General features: G+C 37.3%; 2 protein-coding genes across 4 annotated transcripts in view; one reads left to right on the forward strand and one right to left on the reverse strand.

The window, feature by feature from the left end:
* Window positions 1-19230, forward strand: part of il16 (interleukin 16) — a 29599-nt gene extending 10369 nt beyond the window's left edge. For all 3 annotated transcript variants that reach the window (XM_083558993.1, XM_083558994.1, XM_083558992.1), the window contains 20 exons: window positions 1-30; window positions 258-384; window positions 1006-1104; window positions 1988-2090; window positions 2200-2348; window positions 3775-3885; window positions 3999-4113; window positions 4343-4416; window positions 5423-5636; window positions 5733-5850; window positions 5983-6115; window positions 6718-6805; window positions 7114-7625; window positions 8782-8881; window positions 9157-10441; window positions 10867-11053; window positions 12503-12601; window positions 13049-13298; window positions 13426-13551; window positions 16067-19230. The exon at window positions 1-30 is cut by the window's left edge and continues 101 nt beyond it. In XM_083558993.1, the coding sequence (XP_083415119.1) occupies window positions 1-30; window positions 258-384; window positions 1006-1104; window positions 1988-2090; window positions 2200-2348; window positions 3775-3885; window positions 3999-4113; window positions 4343-4416; window positions 5423-5636; window positions 5733-5850; window positions 5983-6115; window positions 6718-6805; window positions 7114-7625; window positions 8782-8881; window positions 9157-10441; window positions 10867-11053; window positions 12503-12601; window positions 13049-13298; window positions 13426-13551; window positions 16067-16233 (4087 nt within the window). In that variant the 3' untranslated portion in view covers window positions 16234-19230. The remainder of the gene's footprint in view (window positions 31-257; window positions 385-1005; window positions 1105-1987; window positions 2091-2199; window positions 2349-3774; window positions 3886-3998; window positions 4114-4342; window positions 4417-5422; window positions 5637-5732; window positions 5851-5982; window positions 6116-6717; window positions 6806-7113; window positions 7626-8781; window positions 8882-9156; window positions 10442-10866; window positions 11054-12502; window positions 12602-13048; window positions 13299-13425; window positions 13552-16066) is intronic.
* Window positions 1-21000, reverse strand: part of stard5 (StAR related lipid transfer domain containing 5) — a 423751-nt gene that overhangs the window by 390670 nt on the left and 12081 nt on the right. The window lies entirely within an intron of this gene.

The raw sequence follows: 21000 nt of genomic DNA on the forward strand, positions 1-21000 counted from the left end.
CACTGTGCGAAACGGAGGCCAATTACACAGGTAATAAACGAAAAACAATATAATCTGATCATCAACCCTGCCTTCTTTCCTTCTTTATGTGCGTATGGGGGATGCTGTTTAATGGTTTGTGTAAATACACACACACGCACACACACACACACACACACACAAAGAATCACACAGACAAACCCACACACATGGACATATGCACTCACATAAATACAAGAGGGCTAATGGACATTATGCGCTCTTTTCTCACTCTCTAGGGAGACTTATATCCACTATGGCGAGAGGCTGACCCCATTTAATGGGCAGCTTTTAAATGGCCACACAAAGCTCGAGTCAGAGAAACAATCAGCCATGAGAACTGATCCCAGAACAGTTAGTGCTGAGGTAAGCCACTGGATGTACTATTTCTCCCATGTTTGCATGACACTGATTCGAATATATGCCCTTTTTTTAAGAGGGTAGCTGAAAAAGCTTGACCTTACTCAGCATGACAAAACACCACATCCAAGTCTGCTACAGAAGAAGAACTCTATTGCTAAGCTAATTCCTAATGTACATGTGATATTTTCCCACTAACAAAACCTCTCTTGTCATTATATAAAAAAATGCCTGGCTTCCAAACGCATGCTGTTCATTTGACTAAAAAATGAATCAGATATTGTCAGATAAAAAAAAGTGCAGACAAACATTATCATTTACTAAATATGAATAAAAGCAGTGTGTGAGGGGAATTTGTTAGCAAGCTATGTTAACAAACACATCTTTGAGGAAACTGGGCTAGCTAAACACCAAGAACTTTGACCTCCATTCCTGAAGATAAACAGTTGGTCACATCCAGCTGGAGTGGGTTGAATTTTTGGTGTAAACAGTTTTTTTGTGATTTAATACAGTTCTTGTACTGAGCTGTTAGTCTTCATTACTTCCAGATCAACACTCGTAAAAAGGGTGCCATTAAGGAAACTTGGTACAGAGATGTTTGTGACTTTTCTCTGCTTTTCCATAAAGGTTTTTAGCTCATGTGAAAACAGTGGGCCACTAAACAGACATTCACCAGACTCTGTGACCTACAGGAAGGAAGTAGTTGGAAACAATGTTAATTTAAAGGTAACACCTTCTCTTTTCCACAATAAATACAGTACTGTTGACTCACATATATGTATATACTTTCCTATTATTATCCTGTTAATTAAGAGAGTTCATCCAAACTTTGTTGTTATAATAGACTCAGCTCTTCTACAAAATAATCGTAAGGCATAACTGTGGGCATTTGTGTTAATTCTGCAACAGAAGCTTTAGTATAGTTGGGCAAGGTCAAGTGAAAAGGCCTGGTGAGTAGTCAGTGCTCCAATTCATACCAAAGGTGAACATTGGGATTGAGTTTAGAGCATGTTCCTATATACATTTGTACCTTACAGCACAGTGAAATTCTTACTCCGGATATCCCAGAGATGTTAGGAAGCTGGGGTCAGAGCACAGGGTCAGCCATGATGCAGTGCCATGGAGCACAGAGGGTTAAGAGCTTTGCAAGAATGGCAGCTTGGGATGCTGGGGCTTGAATCCTCGACCATCCGATCAGTAACACATAGCCCTAACCACTGAGCTACCACATGTTGTTATACATGTCCCTTTATGAGAGGAGCATTGTTTTAGAACTTTTAGTTCCACTAAAGAGACATCACAGTTGCATACAAAGACAATCTATACAGTTGTATGCTTCCAACATTGCAAAAACTGTTAAGGAACGAATTACATATTTAACGAGAAATTCTTTTAATAGGTGTTTTTCAATTGGTGAATATGTGGTACTAAACTATACCTCTGTGTGTGTGTGTGTGTGTGTGTGTGTGTGTGTGTGTGTGTGTGTGTGTGTGTGTCTGTGTGTGTGTGTGTAATATATATATATATATATATATATATATATATATATATATATATATATATATATATATATATATATATATATATATATATATATACATATATGAAGAAGCCCATTATAGAAATAACAGAAGTCAGTAAGATCTGTGAGACAGAAGATACAGAAGATACAGAAGGGTCAGCCTGCAAGAGGAATCGTTCAAACTCTACAAGTAATAATCACACACAAATATAATTTATATAACACACAATCCTTTGTTCTATAATATGCCCAATTTGATGTTTTTTTTTTTTTACACGTAATTTTTTTTTTTTTTTCAGGTGTTCACCCATACTGGATTGGTGATTTGGATTCCATCATTATGAAGACACCAGAGCTGTTTTCTTGTCATGCTAACACTTCTACTGGTATTTATGGTAACAGGAAGTCTCTTTCTCAACAACTGGAGTTTCCACCCAGCGTTTCACAGGTGTGACAGTGAGATTACATAGTGTTCATTTAGAAATGACTAATGGATAAAACTTAATTTCTGTTAATATTGAGGTTGGGACAATATCTCACATAAGAAGATCTTAATACATGAGTAAATTCAACACAGAGAGTTGACCAAACCTAGGATCAACACCCTTGAGGTGTGCTGACTACTCTGTCACTGGGAAAATTTTTATTTATGTCACAAAAGTCTACAGAGTGGATTAGAGGTAGTGTCCTCCTTCACTGCGAACTTCTCTTCTTCTTCTTCTTCTTCTGCTTCTTCTTCTTATTATTATTATGTTGTCCTTTGTACTAATGAATTTGCTCTCTTGATCTAGACCAAGTGTTATAAAGTGGTTTGTGTTACCAATGTAAAAATCTGCGTGTTGCACTTATTGTCGAAAAGAAATACAATTAAATCGCCACAACATTTAGTGCTACAGATGAGATCCATTATTTAGCTCAGATTGATCAGCCTTGTCATTAACAATCACTGCTGCAGAAATGTGTTTACAGAAACATATCTGATGCAGATATGACCTATAATGTAACTGCTCCACTAAATGAGATTATAATACAGGAATCTAATCATAAAACATATCAGCGGTTAGTAGCTGGACTCAGGTTCATTGTTTTTTTTGAATGAGTTCACACATTTAAATTTCTAAACAAGGTTTAACATGCAAAAGAATGAGAAGTGATTGATATTTAGCTACCTAACTATCTAGTAACTTAACATTACCCATTTATGGAGAACAATGCTCTTGATTCAGATGTCGCAAGGTATTAGAATGGAATAAACCATTACCTTCTTAATTTTTGGTGGTGCACAGACTGTTGAAACAGTTGGGTTCTGCAGGCCTTGTGTTTTTTATGCATGCAAAGGATCAGTCTAAAGTGGCGGTGTTTGTGTTTTTTAATTACACTAGAATGCAATGCTTACTGAAAATCTTTCAGAGCCTTCTGATATAAATCTGCTCTGCTTGCTTTGTTTTACTTTATTGTTTGTTCCTTTTCTGTTTCAATCGCCCAATGAGAGAACCTGTCAGCTATTGTCCGTTTTTTTTTTTTTTTTTTTGTGTAATTTAACAAGAAGAACTACCAACTCTGATCACTACAAAAACATCCACTATCTGGTTACCCCAGCAGCTTTGTGCCTTTATGCCCAGGTATATAGATAAATAATGCAATGTTTTACTAGCTGTTTAACTTAAACCATTCTGTAGAGTTGAATAACAGATTGTGACCTCCAGACATTCAAAATCTAAATAACTGAAAACCTTCCTAGTCATTAGTCATTAATCTGAGACTTGTGTCTGCTATATAACATGATGAGCTGGTTTTCTGCGTAAAATTAATATACTGTTGCTTTTCTATCACTTGTTATACTGGTTTATTGGACTATTTCTAATTTTTCACAGGTTGTCCCAAGACCTTCTCGCTCACTTAGTTCAGCACATCTGGTTCAATCCAGCAGCAGTGTCCAGGCCTTCATAATCTGTAATATAGTCCTAATGAAGGCACCAGGCAAGGTGATTATGTTCTGTAATCCTATCTTTACAGTGTTGCCTAATTATTTTCTAAAATACTTCAGCAACTAACTGGAATTCAAATATTGGCTTCAAATATGCACTGTTTCTCCTAGGGTCTAGGTTTCAGTATAGTTGGAGGAAGGGACAGCATGTATGGTCCAATGGGAATCTATGTAAAGACCATTTTCCCTGGCGGAGCAGCTGCAGCAGATGGACGATTGCATGAAGGTTCAGATTAAATAAAAACACTTCACACATTGATTGACTGATGCTTTGATTGATGCCTTTGATTTAGTATCTTCAATTCGATTAAACAGATATCTATATATCCCTCTATCATTTATTAATAGATAATGCTGTTGAGATTAATAGTTTTACTGACAAACATGCAATCTATGGTTTATTAGTCTTTTAAAAAAACCTCCAACATTCATGAAATCATCCCTTTTTTTTGCAGGAGATGAAATTCTGGAACTGAATGGAGAGTCTCTGCATGGTCTTACTCATGAAGATGCTCTACAAAAGTTTAAAGTGAGCTCTAAAACATCTATTCCTGTATTTATTTGAATGAAAATGCTGTTATTTTTATTTGTTTGGTATAAAAAATATATATATAATTGTATTCTTTGACGTAACGTTTAGTAATTTTGTATTGAACACTAATACATCCATTCATCCATCCATTCATGCATATGTTCAGCCACGCAACTATTTTTTCATCCATCAATCCATACTTTTATCCATGTTACCTTTCTAAGCATTCAAACATCATAGCCACATGAAATTAGAAATCACACCCATTCATTTATTATTCATCCATCCACCCATCTATCTATCCATCTGTTCATCCATCCATCCATATAACCTTCTTGAGCAATCAGACATTAAAACCACATGAAATTTGTAATCACATCTATTAATTCATCTGTTTATCCATCTATCCATCTATCCATGCATCCATCCTTGTTACATAACTGTAAAATATTAGAAAATGCATCCAGCCATTCAGCTATATTTGATAAATCTCAATTTACCTCACAATGTCTAAACCTGGTCCAGCAATGATTAGACAGTTGGTCCAATTTTCCCCCAAAAATTGGATTGTTAAATTGCCAAAGGCATGATTGCTGTCCTTCAAAGGGGTGCCCCTACTACTTTTAATTCTTCCAAACATGTTTTTATTCAAGCCGTATGATGCCATACCTGATTTCATCAGTCAATTTATTTTGGTCATTATACATTCTATTTGGCTAAACTGAATACCTGAATCTACATCTGCCTTATACGTATAAGAAAGAAAAACCCCTGACTACATTATGATAACACAGAAAATATAATTCACACTGTCCATCTGTAGTTCTGTTCATCTTCTTTATCCATGCATCCATTCATCACTGTTCATTCATCTACTTTTTTTCATAATTATTATAACCATTAAACAAACCACAGTTCGTATGCATCCATCCATCCATTTGTCCATGTATCCATCATTGTTCAAATCCATTTTCCTCCCTCTCGCTCTCTGTGGTTTTTGAAGCAAGTGAAGAAAGGTCTTCTGACACTGGTGGTAAGGACCAGGTTGGGTGCTGTAGTTGGCAGTCAGACACAGGTGGCCCAGCTGTGCCGGTCCAAGTCTCTGAGCTCCACCACAGGTATCAGAAGAGCCAGTGATGAGCTAACTGACTTCCCTAACTTGGGCACTCAGGCCAAACCTAGAGACCGCATCATGATGGAAATCACCTTGCATAAGGGTCAGTATAAGTGTATGTTAGAGCAATGGATATAACATTAACAATAAATATGATGTTTGGATAACAATCTGTGAACTTGTCTACTTGTGTGGATAGAGGTTGGTGTGGGCCTTGGTATCGGGCTATGCTGCGTTCCATCTGCCGAAGGTGGTGCTGGAATCTACATTCACACCCTGTCGCCAGGTTCTGTGGCCCACATGGATGGTCGCTTAAGGTATGGAGACTGATTTGGGCCAAATAGAGACTATATTTATGTTTTATGAGCCTCACTTGTAAATTTGTTGAGATTCTTCCTATTCTCTTTCCTGTCAGTCAATCTTCAGGTCTGGTTCACTCTGTTTTTTAGATGTGGAGATGAGATTGTGGAGATTAATGACACTGTGGTTTGCAACATGACACTCAATGATGCCTACACAGTTCTGAGTCAGTGCAGCCCAGGGCCGATTCAGCTTATCATCAGTCGACACCCTGACCCCAAAGTAGGTTTTAGCAGATAATCAGTAATCTAGACTTGTAAAGCTTTTTATGCACAGTTTTAAAACATCATTACTTCATATATAGTCAATGTAACCAAAAGTCAGTACTGAGACCTGTTTGTGTTAGTCAACTATTATACCCATAGCACACAGTATACCACATTTTGTAGGTTTGTACATCTTAACTCACACAATTTGCACTTGATCATTATCACACTGCAACCCTCTTTGCTTTCTGTTTTGTACACCGCCTTGACTGCTCTCACATTATTTCTTTAACATAAATGTTTGCTTAATGCACTCTCCTTATTCTTCATCTGTCGTCCAATGATGCAACTTATGACATCAGGAATGCTGATATTCAATCACTTAGTTTTATGTTCTGTATTCCTGTAAATTATTACATGCTTTGTGAGTTGCTCTGCTGTTTTTAATTTAAGACCTGCCCAGGGACTACAGATGGGACCATTAGATGAACTTTGGTGCATCTCTTGTAATACTGATTGATGTCAACATTCCTGCTGATGCATGGATTGATTTTCCAAGTCAAATAAAGTCTAACAAATTCAATTTTAAAGTTATTTTGTTTGTTTGCATGCGTCCAGGTTTCTGAACAGCAGCTGAATGAGGCTATTGCCCAGGCAGTGGAGAACAGCAAACTAAAGAGAGACAAGAGTCACTGGCATATGGAGGGTAAGAATGATTTAGCATGGATAAGCATAGTCAGTGATATACACATTTTTAATTTATTTTATTTTACAAAAAATGCATCTTGTTAAAAAAATCTAATGAATTAAGAAGCACAGTAGATTATATTAAATATATAATTTAAGACTTATGAGACTGGTGTCGATTATGTAACTGTTAAGCTTGAATACAGACTGCACAAACCTACAGTACATATAACCGCAGGTTTTAGATGTACTCACCCATATTTATGCAGAGCACTTAAACTGTCTTGTTGAACTTGTAGGTCTTTTAAAATCTAATCTTAAATCTAGCCTCAGGTCTAAAGAAAATGGAGCAATGTTCACACAACAGGACCAAGTGTGAGCGCTGCACAGAGCGAAGTCACAGCCAGATGAGCTGCAGGCGACCCCAGAAACCCATGATCCGTTCCTGTAGCGAGGGTGCATACAGCCAGCGCAGTGCCCTAATCAGTGGCAACATGTTGCCTGTCCCACAACACCAAAACGTCACTCGTGTACACAGCATGGATGCCACCATTACACCCAGCTCTGAGGTTCAGACCAGCAGAAGGCCATCACCAACTTCATATACCGATGACGACTACAATGTGCCCTACAACTCTCAAATGAACTTTGTCAGTCACGAGAGCTGCGAGGCAGGATTCGGGAGGACTAGATGTTTTAAGGGTAGGCCTCGCTCTCTACCACGAAGGTACTATAGACGGCAGGGTATCACCCAGGAAGGTCCACTAACTGACTCAAGTGGCTCTAGTGGAGGTTCACCAGTGAAAGAGGAAGATCCATTGCCATCACAAAATTGCCAAGTAAGACTTGCGTAGTGAAATGTCAACATAGCAGGGTTACTCATTTTACAAAACTGTACCGTTCTCTAAACATTTTGCTCTGAGACAAACTTAACAGGGGAAAAATACTGCATGTTTGTTTGTTTGTTTTACCTGTTTTTAACAATTAAAACTGTTCATAGAATTCCAATTCTGTCTAAAAATTCTTAATATAATGCTCTCATAGACTGCATTTTTGTGTGTGTGTGTGTGTGTGTGTGTGTGTGTGTGTGTGTGTGTGTGTGTAACATACTTCTGCAATAGCACTAACTACCAAAGGGGAAGATGTTCAAATCAAATGAACTGCCCATATACGGTAGTTAAGTGAGAGGAGGTGTGATCAACTTGACTACAAGCCTCTTTTGGCATATAAAGTGTGTGAAAGCACTGCAAAGTTAGAAAATATCTAAAATTTAGGAAACAGGTGCATTTACTAATTAGATTTATTTTGCATTCGTATATCCTTACGCATATAGTTTACACATATTAGTCTTTAATATGCTGTGATTTATCTTGAAAATATTGAAAAATCTTTGACCTTTGTGTGTTGGAATCAAGCAACCCAACAATTCAAGAGTACTTTTAGTGTTGAAAGGTGTTTTGATTTTATAACATTAAAACTAAAGGTTTTTCAGTCTATACATGAGTCACACAAGCCACATATTTCTGGCTTTATGAAAACCACAACGGGTTTTACCATGCAAAGTGGAATTCATAAATGTCACTGAGGGTACAATCCAAGTTGTTTGACTTGATTCATCTTTAAACCAAACAATCATTGTCCTGTTTTTCCTTTCTCTACATGCTACTAGTTGTTCTGCAATATATACAGGGCTTTGAGAAAGATCTCAAGGCTTCTGTTTCAGAAAGTATGTGGTGTTTTACTACTTCCGCTTATTGCTCTGGCAAATGTGGTGCATGAGGATGACACTAAATTGCACAGAACTTTATGTGACAGTTGTTTTGTTTTCCCTTGTCTTGCTGCTTAGTTTAGGAATGTGTTTGCAGTATGTGCTTGGGTTGTCTGTGCATGCATCAGTGGTGCATGTGGAAATTATACTGCAATGCGTTTTTCAATGCAAAGGCATTGAAAAAAAAAAGGTGTTGTGATCAACTGAGCGTTTCCTGTTTTTGACAGGAACCGGATGAGCTTTCAGAAGAAACTAAAACAGCACTCTCTAAACCTGTCACTGATAATCCGGCTGAAAAGAGACTCAGGGAGGGCAGACTATACAGAGGTATGCTGTCAATTTGATTGTTGTGTCTGTCTACTTTTATTGACTGTTTTATCATTATTTTATAATTGAACTACAGAGATGATAAATATATAAATGCTTGATCAAAATCTAGATTTTTGAAATCCATAGTTAAGTTATGTTTTCCAGGTTTGCTGTTAGGTTTGCTGTTATTAATTTTTTTTTCTCATATTTCTTTTTTGAAACCATACAGTAGCATAGCTGTTTTGTTGAATGGTCACTAATAGGACATGCTGTATACATTACTGCCATTTCAGACTCTCGGTCTCCCAACCACCTGTGCAGTCCAGCTAGGAGAGCCAGTCAGAGACATCAGGACTGTGTGGAGTTAAACCCTGATCAGGAAGTTGACCCTTGGGTGAGGCTAACAGACAGTCTTGAGAAGCGCCTGAGCCATCGGAAAATCATGAGTGACCTTAATGGGAATAATGAGATAAATGGCACATTCTCAGAGAACACAGATCCTATCTCTAGCTCAAAGGCAGAGGAAAGTGATGCTGTTAAAAAGGGCCCACCAGTGGCTCCAAAACCTGCTTGGGTGCGCCAAAGTCTTAGAAGCATTAAGTCTGGGAGGTCTCCAGCTGATGCCTTTAAAAATCCCCCCAAAACTGAGGATACTGGAAGGACCTTTGGACTTAGTCTGAGGGCCACTTCATCACCTGCAACTTTATCTTTTAAGCAAAAGCTCAGCTCATTCGAAAACTTTTCTAACACTGATGGGACAGAGACACCAAGCAGAAGACTTCTGCAGAGTGAGAGAAGTCCTGCTAGATTTGAGAAAGCACAGCCTGTAGAGACTAGCAAGACATGGAAAAGTAAAACCACTGTGATTAACACACAGGACAGTGACCAACCTTCTTCATTGGTAGATTCAATCACCACCAGTAAAGCATTATCTGAAAAAGAACAAGTAACCTCGAAAAAGACAGATTTCCAAAATGAGATTCCAAAAACAGATGACACAGCTGCAGCCACAAAGCCAATTGAAGATTCTGTAAGCCCTCTAGTAGAGAATCCTTCTACATTAGAGGATGAAAATGAAACAAATCCTGCTCAAAAAGATGAGGGATTAACAAGTTCTACTCAAATAGATGAGGAGGAAGCAAGCTCTGCTAAGAAAGATGATGAGGAAACAAGTCTTGCTCAGGAAGTCACAACCCCTCTTGAACATTGCCCTAGAAGGTCCAGCAGTTCTAAAGATCCTCCTTCACAAAATATATCTTCACTGGAGGGCCACAGCAGTCACACTGCAAGTTCAAGAACCAGGAGTCTACCCCTGAACACCTCTTCTCCGGATGTCCACGGTCAAGGTGGTCTGGAAGGGGAAACCCTTCAGATCATCTTGTCATTTAGCAACCAAGTGTCCCATGCCTTGATGCGTTCCATGCAATCCCTTCCACAGTCCCCATGCGTAAAGCTTGGTAACCCATTGACTGAGCCATCTGAAACCTCTCACCAAAACCCAACAGAAGAGGACATTTCTTTGTCTGAGTCATTACGCTTACAGGCACCAGACGGCTCTGAGAAAGGGTTCTCTGTGAGGTATGATTTGCTTTAAGTTTTCCTAAAAGCTAGTGAAGGGTGCTGTTGTCTGTCAGTTAAGACAAGGTGTCTTTACACATTTAACTTTTGCAGTTTCATCTCTCCTGTGCACTATAAGAAAGATAAAGGAACTGTCTGATGTAAGCCTAGAGAGGAAATGAATCTTGGTCAACTGCAATACAATAGACATCTTTATCTGAAGTTCTTGTTCCGTAAAATGATAAGAACATGTAAGAACTAGCAATTGCTCCAATTAGAAGGTGCAGATTAATCTTTTAGCAAGCAATTGAACTCTTTAGAGGAATGATTTGAAGTGTACAACTATGAAGTAAAATCAGTTGAAACTTCTGACAAAAGTACGGGAATGGTCAGATATTAGAGCAACAGTTCAGGACTACAAAATTTGTTTTTAATTTGGCTCCTAGCCTGGCTGAGCTGAGAGAGCGCACTATTGAGAGAGGGGAAGAGGCCGAGAAGACTGATGGCGCATCTGAGCGACCTCTCAACACACCCTCTGCAGTGTGTGCCCAGTCCGTGATCTCGGCAATTCCATCTCAGGAGATCGAGAGGCTGATCCAGGAGGTCAAAGATCTTGATGAGGACACCCTAAAGGTGAATTAGATAATGATTCGGATGATACATAAAAAGTGCAAGCTATTAAATGTTCTAGATTTTCCATTTAGCTATGAAAGCCTCATGAATATGCAACATTAATATACAAATGTACATGGTTTATCCTAATGGTGGTCAATTTGACTACACATTATATATATCCTTATGCTATGATACACTTTAGCATGCACTATGAAATACGTATGATATTAGACTGTAGTTCAGACTGCAACTGACAGGGTGAGGTTTCTGTGAAGAAAAAGTATTTTTGAAAGGAACCTCCGGTGTTAGTGCTGTGCAGTGTTAGTGGTTAAGTACAGGAAATTCTCCAGAACAGAAGGTTTTTAGAGTCAATTTTTTTGCTATTCAATGCAAGACAGATTAAACAAATACGGAGACATGTGAGGAAGCTGAATGCTCTAGTATAAGACATTAAAAACACTTTAATCAAACAACTAGCTTTGCAAACTAGTGTGAATAATTTTCTTATAACGTTATATATGGTTGCATTTTATTTTCATTTCACATGACCCACCTTTATTCTCTGTCCCATAAACCAGATGTAAGAGGTAAAACGATAATATTGCCAAAGTATTGCAGATACACACTGCAATACTGTATATGGCATTAATAGTTGGGAGCGAATCCAGCTCAATATAATTACCAGTATACTGGGATCCAAAGCAAAGTCAGCCCTTATCTGTAAAGAGCCTGCCTTAGTGCAGGAGACTGCAGAGCCAAACACATTAGCAGCTGCTGTAAGAAATGCTATCGCAGAGCACATAAAATAGTTGTCATTATATCAAGATCCCTTAGTAGCAGAGGAGACGTACTCCTCAAGCTTTCAAGCCTCTCTTAGTGTATTATTTCTCCACCCTCCCTTTCATTGCCTTTGGTAAAGTGCAGCTTCTACACTTCGACAGCGATCCCTGTTTTCCCAAAGGAGCTATTGGCTATGCTGAATGTCTGTAGGCATTTCTTTTATAGAGGCTGTATATCTGCGCACACTTTTAGTTGCTCTTTTGGAGCAATTACCTGTGTATCATGAACATGATTGATTACTTCCTGAATTTGATGTGCCAAAAATATTTTTTTTTAAACTGAAGCTTATTAACCAAACCTTTAATAGAGCAATGGGATTTAACAGATTAGAAAAGGGTTATCTTGAGCTGTTAGCAAAAGTAAGTTAACAAACCTGTCAGGTTCACTATGAAGAATCTGGAAATCTTCATAGACACAGCTGTTATTTACACAGCGATAAAAGTAAGATCTCTTCCTGAATGCTAATCATACTCTAGCACACCATATATAGCCCCATCTGGCAAATGGATTACAACTGCAACATTAAATGACCTGTGCAGTAAAACACCACCTTTTAGTCATTTGGTCCTCATATGTTTAAATGGCTTGAACATACTTGCTGACAGATTTACTATAACTCTCATGCAGCAACTGGAAGATATCCATGTAGTGATCCTGCACAAGGAGGAGGGAATCGGCTTGGGTTTCTCTATCGCTGGTGGTATCGATCAGAACAAAGCAACTACAGTGAGTAAGACCTTTTCATCCGGGTTAGCATCCACTACTGCATGGCTAATCTTCTCCATCCAACCACATGGTTCAGTTTAAATGATGTTAACTGACAGTTATTTAGCAAAATAAACTACCCAGTTTTCCAATCATTTCTGATCATCAGTTATCCACTTGCTTTCAGGATTGTATTAATTTTCCAAAACTATCTTAAAGCTATATCAGTTTGTAATCTAATCTTGACCCTGTAATCAGATAACGTTTGGAGAACTGACCTACTACAGTGCTTTTAGCTCCATTAATCCATGGATGCTAAGTACATTTTTAAAACATTTATTATTTATTATTTTTGACATCTAGAGCTACAGAAAATGCAGTGGGTTTGGCCTGGAGCAAGGAAAAGACTCTGTATTCGTGGAGACAAACCTTTGGCATTGGTTGAGTTTTGTTGTTATTTTCATGCAGGTTCACAAAATCTTTCCCAACGGCTTAGCTGCACTGGAGGGCACCATAGAGAAAGGAGATGAGGTGCTGTCTATTAACGGACAGACCCTAAAGAACGTGGATCACAGCGATGCTACAGCAGTACTTCGGCAGGCACGTGAACTAAAACAGGCGGTGGTGGTGGTATGCAAGAACAAAGACACAGAAAGTAGCACTGATGCTAGTACTACTGAGGCCAGCTGCAGTACTGGCACAGAGCAGAGCCTCACAGGTACAGTACCAAACAGCTAACCGCCATGTGTCCATTTTTGTCCAATAATAATAATGTTTTATTCAGTATAATTGCTATTAAACTGTATGACATCAAGTCTAGGTTATATCGTTTTCTGTTTTACTAGATGAGAGTGGTGATGTCCTGACTCTAGAGCTGGAGAAAAATGAAGGTGGAGTAGGTTTTGGGCTAGAGGGAGGAAAGGGCTCTATTCATGGAGACAAACCTTTGGCCATCAGCAGAATCTACACAGGTACTAACTTTCAGTTGTGCAGTTAATTGAAATGTGTAAATAACTTATCAGAAATAATAAACAGAGTTTTCAAGGAGCAGTTTGACAAAAAAGTTGTATCCATTGAAAATTTCTTACCTTTTCATTGGAATACTGGTGTCTTACTCACTTTCTGCCTTGAAGCAAGTTACCTAAGGCTAACTTTCTTAGAACATTTGAATTCAATCCATTAAAAAACAATAATTTGAACATAGAATAGAACATTCTATTAATGACAAAATCTTTATTCAAGGTTTTGTTTTCTGAATATCACGAACATTTTATACTAATTCATAACTTCCTCCTATCAGCCTTTTGTTTGGTCACTGAGTCATATGTTTAAGGCTAGAATTGTTTTCAGATGCAAAGGTGAATTCCATGCAGAGGGGGAAGCAGATAGGTGTTGATTTTAACCAAAACTGTGTTTTTAAAACTGTGATACTCTGGGATGTGAGATCTCATGCTGTAAAACATGCAGTTCATCTTTCATGGGTCTTGTGTGAAGACATTACTGGCATAGTGTAAAAATGCTGAGCAGTGGGTTTTAGTATTTTATTTTATTAACTCAATAAAATGTAATTTTTAACTCAAGTTTGAAATGAGGCAGTTTTTCATGTTTGGCATAAGAGCCTGGAGCTTGACACCTTGCTACCAGTTTACCATTAATCATCGATGAATATTATATATATATATATATATATATATATATATATATATATATATATATATATATATATATATATATATATATATATACAGTGAGGAAAATAAGTATTTGAACACCCTGCTATTTTGCAAGTTCTCCCACTTAAAAATCATGCAGGGGTCTGAAATTGTCATCGTAGGTGCATGTCCACTGTGAGAGACATAATCTAAAAAAAAAAAAATGCAGAAATTACAATATATAATTTTTTAACTATTTATTTGTAGGATACAGCTGCAAATAAGTATTTGAACACCTGAGAAAGTCAATGTTAATATTTGGTACAGTAGCCTTTGTTTGCAATTACAGAGGTCAAACGTTTCCTGTAGTTTTTCACCAGGTTTGCACACACTGCAGGAGGGATTTTGGCCCACTCCTCCACACAGATCTTCTCTAGATCAGTCAGGTTTCTGGCCTGTCGCTGAGAAACACGGAGTTTGAGCTCCCTCCAAAGATTCTCTATTGGGTTTAGGTCTGGAGACTGGCTAGGCCATGCCAGAACCTTGATATGCTTCTTACAGAGCCACTCCTTGGTTATCCTGGCTGTGTGCTTCATGTCATTGTCATGTTGGAAGACCCAGCCTCGACCCATCTTCAATGCTCTAACTGAGGGAAGGAGGTTGTTCCCCAAAATCTCGCAATACATGGCCCCGGTCATACTCTCCTTAATACAGTGCAGTCGCGCTGTCCCATGTGCAGAAAAACACCCCCAAAGCATGATGCTACCACCCCCATGCTTCACAGTAGGGATGGTGTTCTTGGGATGGTACTCATCAGTCTTCTTCCTTCAAACACGTTCAGTGGAATTATGACCCAAAAGTTCTATTTTGGTCTCATCTGACCACATTACTTTCTCCCATGACTTCTCTGGATCATCCAAATGGTCATTGGCAAACTTAAGACGTGCCTGGACATGTGCTGGTTTTAACAGGGGAACCTTCCATGCCATGCATGATTTCAAACCATGACGTCTTAGTGTATTACCAACAGTAACCTTGGAAACGGTGGTCCCAGCTCTTTTCAGGTCATTGACCAGCTCCTCCCGTGTAGTTCTGGGCTGATTTCTCACTTTCCTTAGGATCATTGAGACCCCACGAGGTGAGATCTTGCATGGAGCCCCAGTCCGAGGGAGATTGACAGTCATGTTTAGCTTCTTCCATTTTCTAATAATTGCTCCATCAATGGACCTTTTTTCACCAAGCTGCTTGGCAATTTCCCCGTAGCCCTTTCCAGCCTTGTGGAGGTGTACAATTTTGTCTCTAGTGTCTTTGGACAGCTCTTTGGTCTTGGCCATGTTAGTAGTTGGATTCTTACTGATTGTATGGGGTGGACAGGTGTCTTTATGCAGCTAACGACCTCAAACAGGTGCATCTATTTTAGGATAATAAATGTAGTGGAGGTGGACATTTTAAAGGCAGACTAACAGGTCTTTGAGGGTCAGAATTCTAGCTGATAGACAGGTGTTCAAATACTTATTTGCAGCTGTATCATACAAATAAATAGTTAAAAAATTATATATTGTGATTTCTGGATTTTTTCTTTTAGATTATATCTCTCACAGTGGACATGCACCTACGATGACAATTTCAGACCCTTCCATGATTTCTAAGTGGGAGAACTTGCAAAAAAGCAGGGTGTTCAAATACTTATTTTCCTCACTGTATATGGTTTTTATAGGTTGAAGTTTGCCTGAGAGGAAGTACAATATTTTACAAGTAGTATTTTTCTTTTTTGTCCAAAGTATTCTTTCAAGAGACATTTTGTAGTAATGCATGGGTTTATTTGTGTTGACAGGTAGTACAGCAGAGCAAAAAGGCCTTCAGGTTGGTGATGTACTGCTGCAGGTCCAAGACTCTACAATGCAAGGCCTTTCACGTCTTGAGGCTTTGACAGTCCTCAAAGGCCTTCCTGATGCATCATTCATAGCCATAGTGAGGAGAAAGAAAGCAGAGCAGACCTAAATTCTGAAAGTACACCCAGGTTTTGTGATAAGAGTGAAAGGACTGAATTTTGGGGGAACATGTGCTACGTCCAAATTCCCCTAATGACCGTCCTAAGTACTGTGGTAACCAAGATCAGAATTAGGGTATATCAAACTGTAGTAAAAATGAGTATCACAAATGGTTTACTATTAATTGGATCTTAAGTGTAAGAACATTATGTTATACACAATCCAAAAAGTGTTTTTAATTTGAATATATGGAATATTGAATAAAGAAAAGCTAAAATGACACGAGACGTTTCTCAACAATGACAGTGTGTGTAACTAGACAACGCCAAATAGAGTACATACTTTTAGTGCATAACACTGTAAAATTAGGTGAATTGGGATGCAGCAATAGTTTTACATTGCTGCATATACAGTAGAGTACAATAGTTTTTAAATGACAAATCCAACTTCATGCAATCTTACTATCAGGGTTATATTTATGTTAATTGGGAGTATTAGTGAGAATATTTTAAATATAGTTAAAATAAATCTAGTATTTCCTATTATAACATTAGAGCAAACACACTGAAAAATTATTAAAACTATTTCTAGACATATTTGACAGATTTCAAGGTCAAATTATTTTGTTTTATTTTATTGTTTTATACAGAATGCATTTTTGCTACTTTGAAGCACTTATTTAAAAAACAAAAAACAAAACATATTTTAAAATGCAAGGATTGAAGAGATAAAAAATAAAAAGTCCATAAATACTGTAGGTTTATTAATCTCATTTTTGTTTCAGCATAACCTTATAAAAGTTATAAATACTAGATTAATACTATAAATCTAATATTCAAGATATTGAAACTCGCTTCAATGGCCATGCTCCATTACATTACATCAGAATGCATGTACTGACTGCTGAAGACTGAAAGAAGTAAACAGCATGCAGGTATCATTTTAATGCGAATACTATGTTTTGCATTAAACAAACCGAAACAAGACACAATACAGGAAGTGGTCATATGTGACATTTCCAATTGCCAAGAGAAGCAAGACTGTATGAAAGCATGTGATTCATGAAAAAATGTATCAGTGTTCATGTGTGTCCAATCTGTCCAAACTATTTAGCACAGAACATCTTTAAAACAGCCATTTGCTCAGGACCTCAATTAATGTTTACAAATTAAACATTAAACTAAACCCCAGCATCATTAAAAACCCAAAATGGCCAAATATGAAGCTTTTAATGGTCTTAACACAAATTGTTTGTCAGGAAATTAGAGAGAATTAAACACATTACACTCCTGAGACCCTTTGTATTGCCATTTAATCGATTACTTTTGGTGGAGGAGAAGCTAGAAACAGGGAATTTGAAAAGTTACTTAAAATGTCTACTTGCACACAAAGGCAAAATCATCATAATGATTGAAATGTTTGATTCAAAACAATTGAATTCAATTTAACACTTTAATTTTTAGAACATTTCCCAACTACTCGTCAACATTTCAAGCATCAACATTAAATAAAACATTGATTCTTTTTTTCTGTAAAGAAACTAGCTTCAGATTTATCCAAAAAGCTTAACCATCAAAGAAATCAGAATGGAAAAGCTATCCAATGCTGTTTTTGTTTCATTCTTGATCATTTACTGACCAATGATTTGTTGTTAAGACAACAAAAACGCTTGACATTTAAACCTTTTCTGCTCAGGAGTGTATTATACATGCTATAATTGTTGCAAGTGATTTTGATTACCTGCGAATGATGCATATTTCAGGTTGGTAAAAATTGTACACTCAAATTTACACCCACTTTGATTAAAAACACATTCGACTACATATATAATCCTGAAATTTAATTGATGAATCTGGAAAATGCTATCATTTAGGCATGAATGGTTTTTAATCAGATGTGTCTGAATGCAACATTCATGAATAGTTGTACTTCTTATATATTGTTAATGTGTTTTTGCCAATTTTGTTGTGTTGGTCTACATTAACTGCTTTTCATCAGACACTCAGGACATTTAGAGTATTGTGCTGATGGACAATGGCTAGTCTGGCATAATCAGTCTTTTACAAGCCTATGGGCCTATAACAAACCAGCAAAGCCTATCAATGCAATTTATAAAGGATACTAATATATCCGTGTGAAAGACGACATACAGAACTGTTCTCACTGAACTACAGGATAAAAACTTTTAGGCTTTAGGAAAGACCAATCTAATGATCACTTATAGAATCAATAACTGGTCTAAGCAACTTCAGATGGTCTTCAATGATCTTTTGAAGCATAGCACTTCTACATGAATTAGTCCGAAACTGAGATCAATACACATCCAAATATTTAGATTCTATTTACATGATTCAACTCTTTCTGGTGTAATTTTTTTTTAACTAATTGTAAATAAAAATTCAGAAGGTTAGTCGTGTCAAAACAGCATAACAGTTTGACTTTTCCTTAATTTGCTGATCCATAGAGTTCTTGTGTTTGTACACTTGTACACTAACATGGTCAGGGATTCCCAGGAACTTGACATTCTCAAGGTTTCCTGTTTTGTTAAGATTTGCACAAACACTGTATAGATATATACAAATTTAATATTTATATCGATATAAATTTGTATTTAATCAGATTCTTAACAGAGAAGATTTTAAGCTCAGAATAATTTAATGTTTACACATATGCTTACAAAAACCAAAGATAGGGGACATCGTTTTTAATGGTCTGCCTTTACAGTTTATATTCAAGACGATACTGTGGGCTTTATGCCTAATTACAACCATTGTCATTGTCAGCCAATTAATTTATTGATTTTTTGAAAAGAAACAGCTCACTGAATTTTAATATAATTGGAAAAAAAACAATTGAATTCACATTAAAGATTAGATGCTGTTAGTTTTTTGTTATTGTATAAAATTAGCTACTTATGTATGGGAAAGCCCTGTTTTTATATCTCTGTATGACACCCCCCCAAAAAAAAATACAAATAAATTCCCTAATAAAATAATTAACTATTCAACCAGTTTGATGATTGCACTGCAATGTGAAGTGATTTTAATTAATGTAATAGCCCAGCCAATATACAGCTTAGCCACAGCTTAGCTGTAAAGTTGGCAGTAAATAAAAGTCTGTTTTGAAAGGACCAAATTGACTTAAAGTTAAAGGTAATAGTGTAAATAATATTCTTTGCTGTTCACACCATTCACTTTTTGCTGTAACCTAATGACCTTTCAGCAACAGAAGTGGGACACCTTAATTTTTCCAGCCATATGTTATTATTTTCCAAACTTTGACCAAAAAGTTGGTGACACAAATGTGTACGATATCTTTGGATTCTTCAGGATTACATTTTCCCTTCAACTAAACTAGGTGACCCAAACCTGCATTAGCATGGCAATGCCCCTGTGCACAAAGCCAGCTTTACTATGATATGGTTTACGAGGGTTGAAATGGAATTGAATGGAATGGAATCAAATGGCCGAATTCACCCTTGTGGCAGAATGAACACAAAATTCCACAAGCACACTCCAAAATCTAGTGGAACATTTTTCCAAAAAAGTGGAGATTAATAAAACAGCAAATTGGGACTAAATGTGGAATGGGAACTACAACAAAAACATGAATCTCATGGTCAGATCCAAAAATGTTTCTCTAGAATTTTAAGTGTAGATAAGATATACTTTTATTCGTCCCACAATGGGAAAATTTCTCTGTTACAGCAGCAAAGAAAAAGAAATGTAGAAATGTAGTTAATATTTATAGAGAATGTGCTGCTCACCATAAGATCTATATGTGTTTTCGAACATCTCACTCCACATTTAGTCCCCATTTGCATAACCTCTACTCTAGTGGAAAGAGAATTCTCTAGATTTTGGAGTTTGCTTGTTGAGATTTGAGCTTTTTCAGCCACAACGCTGTTGGTGAAGTCAGAAACTGATGGAGAGTGAGGAGGCCTGTGGTACAGTCAGAGTTCCAAATCATCTTAAAGGTGTTCAGTAGAGTTGAGGTCTAAGATCTTTCTTTCGAAGATCTTTCACTGCAACCCATAAAAACATTTCTTCTTGATGCTGGCTTTGTGCACAGTAAGTGATTTAGTTCTTCTAACCCAAGTGAAGGGAAAATGTTATGCTACCACATCCAGAAGAAATCTAAACAATTTTGTACCTTTGTGATTATTTTGGGAAGAACCACATATGGCTGAAAAATTTAAGTGTCCCAGTTCTTTTGTCAATATTGTTTAAGCTGCAGTTTCAAATATGCACCCACTCCTAGCCCTGACTGTAGTACAAAAACGTCTTGACAGTTCAAAATGGCAGTGTCTATCTCTGCATGTCATGTTTTATAGTGCCTATCTGTTTGTACAAACTGATTTTAGCAAAGTAGATTTTTGTTAAGATTTTTTTCCCCCTAATCAAACAAATGAACACATGTGGGTGACAGACTTGTCATATGTAGCATTGGCTTTATCTTGACCCTGACTTTATTGGCAATGGTTTTGGTTTGACTTGGACTTGGTCTTCACTAATGCCGGGCTCATTCTGTGCGAAGTCCTTTTTTGCGATTGTTGCTTGTCAGACTGTACGAACATAATCCCCAAGTCACACTGTAGGATCTCAGATGTCATAGCATTAGACTGAACGACAGTCAAAAACTGGGGCACACAAGAAAAAGACTCATCTGAAGTTTTACGTCATCAGTCCGTGACACATTCAGACCCGACTTCTCTCGCCTTACAGTAGCTAGCCGTAAACAAAAACAATGTGTAACATTCATTTGGATCAATTACAAG

Source organism: Silurus aristotelis (assembly GCF_946808225.1).
Source record: "Silurus aristotelis genome assembly, chromosome: 13".
NCBI lineage: Eukaryota > Metazoa > Chordata > Actinopteri > Siluriformes > Siluridae > Silurus > Silurus aristotelis.